The 13534-nt window shown below is 37.8% G+C and overlaps 1 protein-coding gene across 3 annotated transcripts in view; it reads left to right on the top strand.

Annotated features, from left to right (window-relative positions):
* The window catches only part of AMMECR1 (AMMECR nuclear protein 1), a 100604-nt gene that overhangs the window by 78604 nt on the left and 8466 nt on the right, over positions 1-13534 (top strand). For all 3 annotated transcript variants that reach the window (XM_088062851.1, XM_014258794.2, XM_088062852.1), the window contains 3 exons: positions 2948-3062; positions 11272-11362; positions 13021-13117. In XM_088062851.1, the coding sequence (XP_087918977.1) occupies positions 2948-3062; positions 11272-11362; positions 13021-13117 (303 nt within the window). The remainder of the gene's footprint in view (positions 1-2947; positions 3063-11271; positions 11363-13020; positions 13118-13534) is intronic.

Below are 13534 nucleotides of genomic sequence, written 5' to 3'. Positions count from 1 at the left end.
TGGGCATTTGCTGGAGAGTTCTACTGCTACCTTTGTGGGGATCAGACTTATACCCACAGCACACAGACAACCTTTGCCTCAAAAAGTTGAAATTTACAGTAGGTTTTGGCAGCTATAGGAATTGAAATTCAAAGACAAACTTCCAGTACCAAGCTGTGCAAAAAAGGGAAAAATACCACAACCTTTTGAAGGCTTTAAATTCTTGCAATATGGGAAGTGTTTTTCTTGGTAAGATGGATGCATAAATTTTGAGAAACAGATTTGAAGTAATATTAGCAGTATCTGTGCATACAGTTGTTTGTAGGGATAACTGAATTTGTTGTTTGTTGATGAAATAATGCTTGTATGTCTGAGTATTTCTCAGTAGTGTTCACATAGATTGGTTGTATGACAGAGATGCAGCAGGTCTTGGGGAAATGAGCCATCTGCAAATAAGCAAGCCTGTAGTAGCAATGTGGTTTAGGATTAGGCTTTAGGTTTGGAAGATGATTAGGGTTTCTAAGCATAATTTTTTACTTAAAAAGGGGTAAAATGTTGTATGTATACAGGAACTTAAAAAATAAAATTCAGAAGAGCTTTAAAGTACAGTGATCCCATCTCTGACTCAAAATAACTAAGCTATAAATAACTGGATTCCCAGAGAATATTCTAGGAAGGTACCCCAGGACATTTACTGTGACCATATTCTTGTATTCATTCATTTTTCCATCTGCTCTTGGTAATGACTTATTACTAGGTAGACTTAAAACTAGATGGACTTTTGGTCTGAGCTGTCCTTGTGTTCTGATTATCCTCCCTTGACATATGTATATTTACTAATTTTCTGTTGCGTTCCGGGGCCACAGGATCATGTCCAGGGAGGCTGCTGTTACTGGTGGCTGACATGGAACTCAATGAGATGGGCTTCTGCTTGGTTAAGCTCAGGAAACCATTTATTCAACACAGGAGCAAACTCAGCTTAAATCCAGAGGCAAAGAGCCCAGAGCAGAGGCAGGGTGGGGGTTTTATGGGGAAGGACCAGGGTAGAGTTTAAGGCTGGGGACTAATAAGGACATAGCAAGGGAGAAACCCCAGGGGCACAGAACCAATCAGAACACCCTGGGCTGCCACCCCCACGAGGGGTCCAGGCGTGGGGCAACTCCTACTGGGTTCACAGGGCACATCCCCTGAGGCAGAGGGATTGAATTTATTCTTCCTAGGCTTTAAAGCCACTCCTCTCACTTCAACAATGCTTATCTGAAACTAAATCTTTGCCTCCCTGGGCAGAAATATCACAATTTTCCCCACCATGTTGGGGTATTTGAAAGTTGAATTAGGTTATTGGTATTTTGGGATGGTTTTGGTATGCTTGTGGCTATAGGAGTTATCTCTGATGTTGCTCTGAACACCAGAGCAGAGGATGGTAACTCTGCCTGGTTCCAGCAGTTTCAAAGCTAGCCTGGAAAATTACATCAGCGTTACCCAGTTATGATACATCTTCAGTGGAAGTCATTAGCTAGATATCATAGGCCTTATGCTTTAAATCTCATTAGTGTTCCCAGTTCTTCACAGATCTGTGTAGAAAAGGTCTTTGGATTCTGAATTTCAATACTATGTTGTGTTCTGTAATATCCACAACAAAAATTTTGCCTTCCCCCCACTCCAGAAAAATGTAGGTTCTATTTTAACTCTTCAGTGTATGGTATGAGTTCTTGATGGGAAGCTATTTCTGGTTATACATATGACGTTTTCCTTTAGTTAAACTTTACATGGGTTGTTTTTTTCTCATGTGTCCTTACCTGGTCCACTTTAGTGAAGTTCTGTTACTATTTATACAAAAAAATTCTGGTGCAGAGCCTGCAGCCCTTATTCTAATACCATGGCTGTAATTATATTGTGGCTGTGATTGTATCGTGGCTGTGATTAGCAGTGGGCAGCCACTGGCTCTAGGCCAAATAAAACAATTAAGAACAATCTAACTGTTAGATGAAACAATGAGACATGTGAAGAGCTTGGTAGTATTTCAGTAGGTCTCTTAAATTCTCTTTACTTATCCAAAAACTCAGTTAGCAGATTGCTGTTTTTGTTGGGGATAAGCATGTTTGTATTCACATTAAAGCTTAAGAGAATAAAAGATTGAGACACCATCCTCACTTTAACCCTCCCTTTGCCAATTGAACTGGTTCTTAACCAAACTTAAGCAAGTAGTTTTTTTACAGATGTTCTTATTCATGGCACTGCTTGCTGTGTGTTTCCAGGCATGCTGGCCTGTGCTCAGGTAGCTTCCCTTGGTGTGGATTTTAGCCCACTAGGTGCGTTTGTCTGTAGAATAGTACATCACCCATGGATTAGCTGTTTGCAAGCTTCCCTGTTACTAATCATGACATCTGCTTTGCAGAATCTCCAAGTCCTGTAGGTTTACAAGTCTGTAAAGCCCTTGGATGTTTTTGCCTTTTTATATTTACCTTTGCTAGTAAGCATGAATATTAGTCTTTTTTAGAGAATATTCTGCTTGTTTGGAATTTTTTTTCACTGAATAATTAAGTTCTACAATTTGATTACTATATTGTTTGATCACTGCAAGTTATAGAACTTCACACTCCACTTTGTGTTGAGAAGTTTAATCCTTTTTGAAAGAGGTTTACAAGTTGCAAGTGGAAGAGATATTGCTTTTGTAAATTTTTTTCAAAAGCTTTCTGCTGGTGTTTAATTAAGATTGTCATAGTAGCAAGACCAGCTCAGGACAGAATGACCCTCAGAACATATCCGATTGGCCAGCCAAGAACCAAAACAAATGTCTAAGGAAAAAACTGGGAATGTTGATCAGTGTTACATTGGTGACTGGATTATCAAACTGGTCATCATTTCATCAGGATTTCTTTTCTGTCCTTAATACTCTTCAGATTAGGTCCTTGATATTTAAAAAAAAGAAAAAAAATCCTTTGAAATTCTGTTTTGTCTCCAACAGTGCCCTTAAAGATAGTCGTTTCCCCCCAATGACGAGGGATGAGTTGCCACGGCTTTTCTGCTCAGTGTCTCTACTCACTAACTTTGAAGATGTGTGTGACTACATGGATTGGGAGGTAAGAATGTCAGATATCTTTTATGAAAATGAACATCTATAGCTGAAGTCACACTGTCTAAATTATCTGCATATATTAGTGTAGCTGTCACTGTTTTGAACTCTGTACAGATGGTTATGTGCATAGATTCAAATGACATTTTTTTGATAAAACTGTCATTAGCTCAAGAGTCTGAGCCATGCAAATGGAATAAAGTTGTGGTTTTGCCCACAAAGGCACTCGGAGTTGTCTAAGATTATGTTATGTTAAGTTATGTCTAAGATTCCATCAAGGAAGGTGTTGTCTGAGCAAGGGTGTCCTGAGGCCTTGTTTGCAGCATCTACCTGGTAGATCAATCCATTGACTCTGGAAAGAGGTGTTCCATTATGGAAGTTAACAGTATGCTTCTGGAAACAAGCACTACAAAAAATTGCAATCCCATAACAAGCTGCTTCATTTAGCTTAGTAGAGACATTCATCTTCCCCCAAACTTCATTTACTTTCAGAGTGTCCTGCATATACCTCACAAAGCCTTCATACAGTGAGGCCATGTAAATTATTGCTCTCACACTGTTTATACATGGGGCTGAATCTATTCTAATTGCCTGGTTCTAGGAAACCTGCATGCATCCTCTTGAACAGCAGCATAAAAGAGAAGAAGCAAATGCTGACATGTGTGTGACAGTGTATACTGATAGACATGTTAGTCTGTAACATTCTTTTTCCCCAATTATTTGTCATTAGGTGCTTGAAAAAAATAAAGTACTTGACTTAAGATGAACTCATCTTAGTCATCATGTTGCATTCCTCTTTGAATCTACTTCTGAGTGGACAAAAGAAAAATTTTGAAATTTTCATAGAATAGCAGACATAATGCCAGAGACACCACAAAAACTACAGTATTTCCCTTTAATAATAATTTAGCCTGACTAAATGTTTATAAATTCTTTGGAGAAAAAGAGGCTTTCTGTTGTATTTAGACATAAAAACTGTATATTTAGTAGAAACTGCACTTGTTAGAACCATAAGAGGCCCCATTGTCTCCAGAGGAGGGTATGAGCAATAACCACATTATTACAAATTTTACAGTAGTTGAAAATTGACAAAGACATGTTTCCTGTTCACCTCATAGTAACAAGGGCTTCTTACCTTCTGATATGTAATTCTGAATTGAGATATACAGATGTATATCTGTAGTCTTCACAGAAGTATGGCGTATGTCGTTTATTTCTATCTTCAGCATTTATAACATTTTTATAGGGTCCAACAGGGTCCACAGGCTTAGCAAGTTACTATTGGTTAATACATATTGTTTACATTCTTTTCTTAGTACACAAGGCTATTGTTTTTCTTTATTCTCGCTGCTTCAGGAGAGTTTCAAGGACACTGCCTTTAATATTGTCACTTATACCAAAGGCTGGCTTGTGCAGACAGGCTTTTACTAAAATATCATGCTTTTATTCTATCAAAATGTTCTTCTACAATTCCCTCTTTCTCTTTTTGCACAAGCCAGGCTTTAGATGGGATTCGTTCTACACTTCTACAGATACAAGATAACATACAACTTAAAACAACTATCTCTATTAATGCCATAAGTAAAATTTATCACCCTTCCAGCACAAGAGACTTCAACCATCCAGTAATGCCCCAGTTGGCTAACAAGCTTCCAGTGGGGTCACTATCTTCTTTTTCTGTAGCTGTTTTAGTTGTTTGTGGATGGAAACGGAATGATCAGTAAGGTTCAAACAGCACATACCTTCAAACTCTTCACAACTATGTCCATGTGCTAAGAGCAAGAGATCAATTGCAGCTTGATTTTGCAATACGGCGTGGCATACACCACTCACATCAGCTGAAAGTTCACTTAATATTGTTGATGTTAAGTTCAGTTCTTTCCTGGTCCAACGAGCTAGCTTTTTTAGAGTTGACAAGCCTTTAGCAGCAGCTGCTCCTGGAGTAAAAAAGGAGGCTAGCCATATTATACCATGTCCCCAAAAGTCTGGGTCTCTAACATCATCACATTGTAATTCATTCAGGCTTTGCTTTGACTGATATTTTTTATTTTACCACCTTTATTCAGTAATTGGTGTAAGTTTGGATGGAACAAAGTAAGTTTTCCAAGGTAACAGGGTCCTCCATGTGGGCTAGCAGGAATTCCATTCCATGCTCTATCTCTACAGATTAAGAATATTGAACTAGGTAATCGCCTTGGTGATTGTCCTGTGAGTTCGCACCGTAAATAAAAGGCTTTACTTTCGGTGTTAGTGATAAGATCAACTATAGGGTTAACTGTAGCCCAGTGTTGCATTAATTTGTTGGAGTGGCTTTTTGTTGGGGACTCAAATATTATCCATCCACCTGAGGTACTGGTGGAGCCTAACAAGTCCAGTTCTTCCGGGGGCCCTATGGTAACATTGAGAACTTCAATGATTTTTGCTTGCCAGCAGGCTTCAAGTTGTCTTAATGTGAAGCCACCGGTGCGATTGCACTCTCATAACATTGTCAGTTGATTCAGTTGAGTTTCATTGTTAACTAAACCTTTAAATGCTTGAGGATCCCATTTAGGGACTCCTACAATACAGGTGCGAAAAGGATCTCCAGGTGTGGCTAGGCTTAGACACATTGATTTTTGGTCTGTCAAGTGTGCCAGAGTGACCCATATGTTCTGTCGCTTTTGGATGTTAGTTAGCAGACGGTTGGTCGGGACTGTACGCAGCATGATTACTATAAGCAGTTTGTTACACACAAGTTACACCATGCTTCCAGAATCACATCTAATCGGGCTTTCGTAATTTGTTGAATGAATTCCTTTAAGGTTTAAAGTTAAATGAACTTTCAAATATGCTCACTTTAACTCTTGAAGGGGGAATACTTACACTTTATACTAATATCTTCTCTAAAGTTATCAATAATCTACAAATAACAATAATCACACAGGCTAAACTTCTTATCTTAACCTATAACTACTTTTAACACACTGGTGCTCTGGTATTTATGTGATCTAAGTGTGAAAGCAATTTGCTTAAAGGGTAAAAATACAGTTACAATAACAAAAATACAGTCAAATGGAGTCTCTGTACTCCTTTAGATCTTCTACAAAATTCTTCTCACAGACTGTGATTTAACGTGATTCAGTCTTGGAATGTCTGCTGCTCCTGTGATGTCAGCTGGCAGCCGATCAGTGACTGACTGAGGGCATCGATGTTTAGGTTGTTCTTCACATCTTTCTAAATCTTAAAACAGAAAATAACTGAAAAAAAATTGGTAGAGACACAACATCATAATAACAACATAAAATTTCTGTTGGCAAACTGCCTGTGTAGTTTTCAGACACAACTGTGTCCTGGCAGGTCCACTTCTGATCTCGTCTGGAGTTCTAAGGTTGTATGGTGACTTCTCTGTTCACTGGATCTCATGTTTTCAGAGGCAGACAGTCTGGTCAGATTAATAAGTGACCTTTTTGAACCTGTGAACAAAACACAGGCCCTTCTCTCCTTGAAATTAATAAATCATTTTGACTTAGCTGTGGTACACTTAATTGTAAATTCAGCTTATATGATCTTTCTAAACCTTTGATGTAAATATTTCATCATTGTGGTCCAAATTTCTAATGCACATATTACACTAATCAAATGCTTTTAGGGCACCAATTCCCCCTGTTTTTGTTTTTTTTAAAAAAAAAATAAAAAATGAGATGTACTTCCATCTTGCACATCAATATCAACACAATACCATATACACAATGAATAAGCAAAAACTTAGAGCAGTTAAAAAATCAATCAAATAATAACCATTATTAACAACACATGTGATATAAAATTACTATTAACTACTAAAACACTGCACTAGCATCCCATAGTTTGCAAACAAACAACAAAATCAATGAACTATTGGATAACCACCTCCAGAAATGATTCTTCAAGCCCACATCAAAATTGATCCAGCTGTCATATTAATAGGGTCAAATTTCTAAGTCAAAAAGTGACTCAAATACTGATTCGGTGCAAAAAACATCTTGATCTGTTGGCAAACATTCTGTCCAGGTAAAGTCAAGGCTTAGCCAGGGCCTTAGGCATTAAACTGGAAAGTTTCACAAACAGGAAGATCTAAAGCATTGCAATTGTATGTAATTATAGCAAAGAACTTTTTGGCTAGACTTGAGCATTAGCTCTTCCTTAAAACACCTTGAAAGAGGTCTTTTTCCCAAAGTTGCTGTTCTTCAGTAAAGTAAAATTTGCAGAATTGTATGTGCTGTCTTGATACAAAAGGCCTTTACTCTGTGTGCACTGGTTTAAATATTAGCTTAAATAGCTGTAGTCAGTAGTGTTGACTGAAAGGTAGATTTTCATTGTTGACAAAGTGGGTATATTCAAGAGTTGTGGAAGTTCTTTTCCTGCCTGCAAGTGCAATGACACCAGTGGCTCTCAGATTCTGTTCAGTAGAACTGAGAAGAATGTCTGGATCTCAATGTTACTCTCTTTGGACAATATTCAGTGATTCCATGTATGTAAATGAATGATTATGCTTAACATGAAGTAGACAACAAACCTCCTGAGGAGTCTTCTACCTCTGTTGTTAAATCAGAATGTAGTATTAAGATGCTATTAAAGATGGTCAGAAAGAAGCCAGCGTATTTGCTGCAAATGTGGGGCTGAAAAGCTGTAGAATTCAGCTAATACTAAATGGGATCAGCTTCAAGAAGATAACAGTAGTCACTTAATCTGAAAGTTTCCGTTTCCAAAAACATTTGTGTACAGCTGTTTCCATAGTATTAGGTAAATAAAGGGGAAAGTTACTGTTCTGTGTTATCATAAGAAATACTGTGCAAGTTCTAGGCCAACATCTTTGTTGGAAAAAGTTTCTAGGTTGCTGCAGAGATTGAGCTGACAAATCCTAAGTTAGTACAAGGGCTGTCCCTAACCCAGAGCAGGGTGTCACAGTGCCACTGGCATGTGAGCACAGGCTGTGCAGAAGGTCTCGGATGCAGGAGAACACAGAAAGTGAGTGGACGTAAGGAACAGGCAGATGCTTGTTCCTGACACCAAGGGGATGTTGCACTGCTCTGGCTCTGGAGAATTCCATGTGGATTTTCTGTAAAAGTCTCTTTGTTACCTCCTTTAATGTATTTCTGAACAACTATTTTACAATTAATTAATCTTAAACTAATTAGTGGTGATTACATGAAAATTGCCACAGATTTCAGTGCAGTAGATATAACTGAACAGAACCATTATTGGATGATAATTTCCTCCACAGTGGAGTTCACAGAAACTTAAGTGTCAACAAGGCCTGATGTTAAGGTGTTTATCCAAATTCCTTGTGGATGGTCTAATGAGAATAATGTTATTTCTTCCTCTCAGTATGGTTGGAGAGTCAGTCCAGGAGGAACAAATTGATGAACTGTGTTCAGAGCCTTTGGGCAGAACAGCCCATCAGGACAGTTGCTTCAGTTTTGGTGTCAGAGGGGACTTTGGAACCATTTCTTCTTATATATAGAGAGAGGTATTGTGGGCAGTAATCTGGTAAGTGCCATAGGCACTTGACAAAACAATAAGTGTGGCATGTACATATTTTCTCTCATTCCAAGGTGTATGGGAATAAAGAATTCATTAAAAAATAATATGTATAAATTAATATTAAAGTGTTCAAAGACACAACAAAGTCTGAAGTTTTGTAAAGGTTATTTCTGAAGTAAAATAATGTAGCTTAATGCAATCCTTAGATGTAATGAAAGGTCTGTTAATTTAATTAATATTGTCCTGGAACCTAATTTTATGTAGCCTCTGACCACTTACACAACTGATCAGAAAGTTTACAAGTACTGCTTATATAGGACACAGTATTTCATTCTCTAAAACCCATTAGAAATATTTCTATTGATAGAGATTGTTTTTTGCCTAAGTCTCTCTCCTTATCTTGCTTTCTTCTCCCAATAGCAACAATTTAAATATATTCCTATCCACGTGGGAGGCTGAAGCAGCAGTTTTGTGGTCCCTTTTCAGCTCCAGAGGATACCTGTAGGCAGTCGTTTCTTTTATAAATGGTAATAGGTGAGACAGAACTCCAGCTCCATCTGCACAAGATTGGTTTGTTTTTCTAAGCTTCACAGACAAATGTTGTTTTACAGAATGCTGCCTGTAGTGTATCAGTATTTTTAGTCTGAGAAGCAGAACCCTGAGGCTGTGTAGGAAGGTGTGTCCTGGTCCTGGTAGCAGGGCAGTTAATGCCTTCCACATACCCAGTCCATACCTGCCATCTTGGAGAGTGCTATTTTGGGAAATCTCACAGAAGTTTGCATCAGTTGAACACCAGTCTCTTGAGGAACTTAAAATAAATTCCACACTGTGCCCATGCCAGTCTTGGTATAGATCATTTTTGCTTTGCTTGTGTGTGGCTTTCATTTATTTAACTCAAGTCTGGTAGCTAAAGTTGAACAATGAAAAGCTGTTTGTCCTGCTCAGCTATGCAGTTGGAATTCATGCTCCACACGATGTTACGAAATTTTCCTCTGCTGTACATCCCTTTTTTCTACAGGCATGGGCGTAAAAGTCCATTATAATGGTTAATGGGGAAGATCCAGGGCAGTGATGCAACTTTACTGTTGCATCATACTTTATACATCACTAGTGCTCCTGGTTAGTGGCTCATGAATATTACATGGTCACTATTACGCAAAACACTTGTGTAGCATTTAGAATCTTATATTCTGCAGGATTTAAAGGTATGCAAACCCTGGAAATATTTAATCTTAGTACTGAATATACACAGTTACAAAATCACCAGCTACAGAAGGTTACTGGTTTTGACATAAATTCTCTAGGTTTTTTTCAGCTTCTAACATAATTTCATTTTACATTCAGGCCTTTGGGCTCATAATTATATCTTCTGAGTGTACAGATTTGATCTCTGTATTGATTATATATATCCATGTAATGAAAGTTGGTGTTTAGGAGTGTTTGGTAATGAAATAACATGTTAAAAGTTGCAGTGAAATAAATTTCTTAGTCACAAAGTTACATTTTTCCCATTTATGAACAATATCAGATTCATAGAGAAAAATGGTTGTGGTCATGGCCAGCCACAAAAGACTCTTCCTCCCATTTCCTCTGCTTATATCATATATAATAAGAATGAAAAGTTTAAAAATTAAACTCTTAATATAAGCAAATATGTTAATTAAAGAAGTGCTAGAGCTTTGTAAGTATTCTTTATTTTTTTTTTACTGCCCTGCAGTTATGGTAAAGTAAGTAAATTGTCACTGGAGAAACTGTTACAGCATTTTTTGATTAAATTTCTGTCCACAACCATGTGCCACACCAAACAACATGATACCCTTTTAAAACATTAACTCTTCATTTTCATGCGCAGTGTTGGGACCTTTGGAAATAACATCTTGGTTATGTGGGCATAAATATGTCCATCTAATAATGCTTTGTGTTTGTGCACAGAATTCAAAAGCAACTGAAAACCTTCTGGCAATGGAATATCTTTTATGGCCTGATCCCAGTGCAGGTACTCTCCACAGAATTACTGTAACCTGAAAACAGGGGCTTAAACAATGCCCTGGAAAGGCCTCTTTGTTTGTTTTTTTGCAATATTTTTGTCATTTGGATTTTTATCTGCACCCAGCTCCTTGGTATTAGTAATTTTGGTTTCCCTGCTGTCATTTTGTCACGTTACAGTTTTTAGTAGCATAGAAATAGGAGTTTGAGGCTGAGTACTTTGTAATATTTTCATTTCCTCCTCATATGTGAGCAGAAATTTTGAAGGCTCCAGACTCAAGTCTGTAGTGTGATGAATCTTTGATCATTCGGTTGCTGCTTTGAACAAAATTAATGCTCTCAATTGAAGCCTCGTTAGATTGGGCACAGCTATTTTGCCTCAGATTATAGCTGGTGACCAGGTGATTTTATTAGCAACAACAATGGTAACAGTGTCCGAGGAGACAGAACAACTTCAGCTCCTCAGCTGGATTTCTTCCAGCCCAGGAACAAAGCTGCATGGTGGGGAGCAGAGGAACATCCTATGCACCTATGCTGCTGCTGAGCTTATGTGGCTGTAAGTGAACACCTCTCAAAAAGATGACACCCGCTGCAGTGCCACCTTCTGAGGCTGTGTGAAATGCTGTTAATCACTGAACAAACAGTTCACATTTTAGGCTTTACCATGTCAAAAAGCTGTTGTATCTTTTCTCTGGTAATGTACTAATGAAGCTGCCAATCTCTTGCAGGTGGGTGTACATGGCATTAGAATAGAATTCATCAACGAGAAAGGATCAAAACGCACGGCCACCTACTTACCAGAGGTTGCAAAGGAGCAAGGTCATTGTTGCACTTTATTTCATATGATCTGGTGAAAAATATAAACATATATATATATAAAGCTAAAGTGCAATATTTGACTTTGCACTGATGTCAGATAATGGAGCAATATTTAATTGTAAGAAGACTCATATAAAATGCCAATTACATGCCTGTGTCAGTCTTCTATGGGGATTCAGTAAACTGTAGCTGTTTGTTAAGCCAGTCATAAATGCAGTGTAGCTATAGGAAAATAAAATGTGGAAGGGTGGTACAGTGCTGTCAGCCAGTCCAACAGTTGTTAAAAGCTTCCAATTTTTGTGTGGCTGCTAGGCTGGGATATGAGGGAGATGCAGAAGCTCTGTTAAGCATTGGGATGGCTGGACAATTATCTTAACTATGATTTATTCCTGAATTCCTGGTGATCAAGTTGTTTTTCAGTCAGGTACTTCCTGCCAGTACTCAATTCCCATTACAGACATTGACTTCACAGAGTTTTTAATGGATGAAGGGAAATTATTTTCAATATGGAAGTATGAAATAATGTTGTTAAAAGTCCTTTTTAATAGAATCATGGACTTAAGCTTGTGAATTTAAAAAAATAGAGTAGATTTTGTTGAACAGTCTTTTGCTGACTCTGAGCACTTATTTTTTTTATTTCCCAGGCTGATAGTGTATCTTAGTCTGTCTCAGTCTTTTACAGTTTGTATTACTGCTGATTTCTTTTTTATTCACCTTTTCATATATAAGTTTGTCTACAAAGGGTTCTGCTGTTATCTTTACTGAGAATCCTTTTTAATTGATAATTCTGTTTCCAGATAGTTTCTTAAAAGTCTAGCAGTGTTCCAAGCTCTTTTTAAAATTCAGGAATTATGGGGGTATGTGTCTGAATTTCTGATTAGTTTTAGTAGACCATGAATTGCAATCTGATTCTTTAAAGTCTCCAGAGCTACTCATTTGTATTTTGTATGTGCTCAAGTCTGCTGTGTTTTTTGCAGGTTTTTTAATGGAAAAATGTGACTAATTATTGCATCTTTAGGAAATAACATGCCTAACAGCTATTTAAAATATGAGAGCTTTTAAATAAATAGGAGGTTTAGATAGTATGAAGATTTTATTGAGTACAGTAATGAATCTGTATTTTTTATCCATATCTTCCTTCATTATCCAGACACCTATAATATATTGTTGTTCTAAAATCAGCTATATCTCTGTAAAGTGAAGTGATATTTATGAAGAAGTCTGATTTCAAGTTCTGTGCACATGTTGGGCTAATAATTATTTTAAATAATATACAGAAATTTGGTTTTCCATATTTTCATAACCATTTATGTCTAGAGTGGCTGTGATACGTGATCATAACTGAATGTTTTGGAAGTTTAGTTTTGTATCACACACACAGTGTAGGACACCTGGATGGAGCAGGTTCTCTTTTAATATATTTCAGCTATGAGATGAAAAATATATGTTGTTTAAGCTGTGTGTGTAAAGAAATCCTAAATTTCTTGTGGTATTTCCTTCAGCTGTTTGGAAGTAGGGAGTAATGTTTTGATTTATACCAAATGCCAGCAGAGCCCTTGTGCTCTCAGCAGCACCACACACTGTACTGTACTTTTGCAACATCTGTTCCTGTTGCTTCATTTCTCACTAATTTGTGCTGCTGCTGTAAATTTCAACAGGTTGGGACCACATTCAAACCATAGATTCCTTGCTGAGGAAAGGAGGCTACAAAGCTCCGATTACTAATGAATTCAGGAAAACAATAAAACTAACCAGGTATGTGCTGGGATACTGCGCATAGCCCTGTTGTAATGTTGGGAGGTGCTCCTTCCTGGTAAGTGCTCCTGCAGATGATAATGGTGAACTCTCTCAAACGATTGCTTTGTTTCCACAAGAGCAGTACAGACCTAGGAGAAGCCTTGCACAGGGCTGAGTGGCACTAAGGAGTAAGAGCTGTTCAATACCAGGCCATGATATGTCAGGGTACCTGCATATTTGGGTTGATAACTCTGCATGTTTGCAGCAGTGTTTCAGCTCTGGCTTCTCACAGGTTTTTTGTCTGTAGTGGTTGTTCAGGACTGTGGTTAACAGGGATTACTTGCTCTTGTTAGATTTATTTGGGCAGATGGTGTGTGGTAGGGCTGCTGGTATATTGTCATGGAGGCCCCTCAGATCCGTAATCTGCTGGGTCCT

The sequence above is a fragment of the Pseudopodoces humilis genome, chromosome 15 (genome assembly GCF_049639895.1).
Source record: "Pseudopodoces humilis isolate 2021_Gansu_Grassland_sample_001 chromosome 15, ASM4963989v1, whole genome shotgun sequence".
NCBI lineage: Eukaryota > Metazoa > Chordata > Aves > Passeriformes > Paridae > Pseudopodoces > Pseudopodoces humilis.
This window is presented reverse-complemented; position numbering and strand designations above follow the sequence as displayed.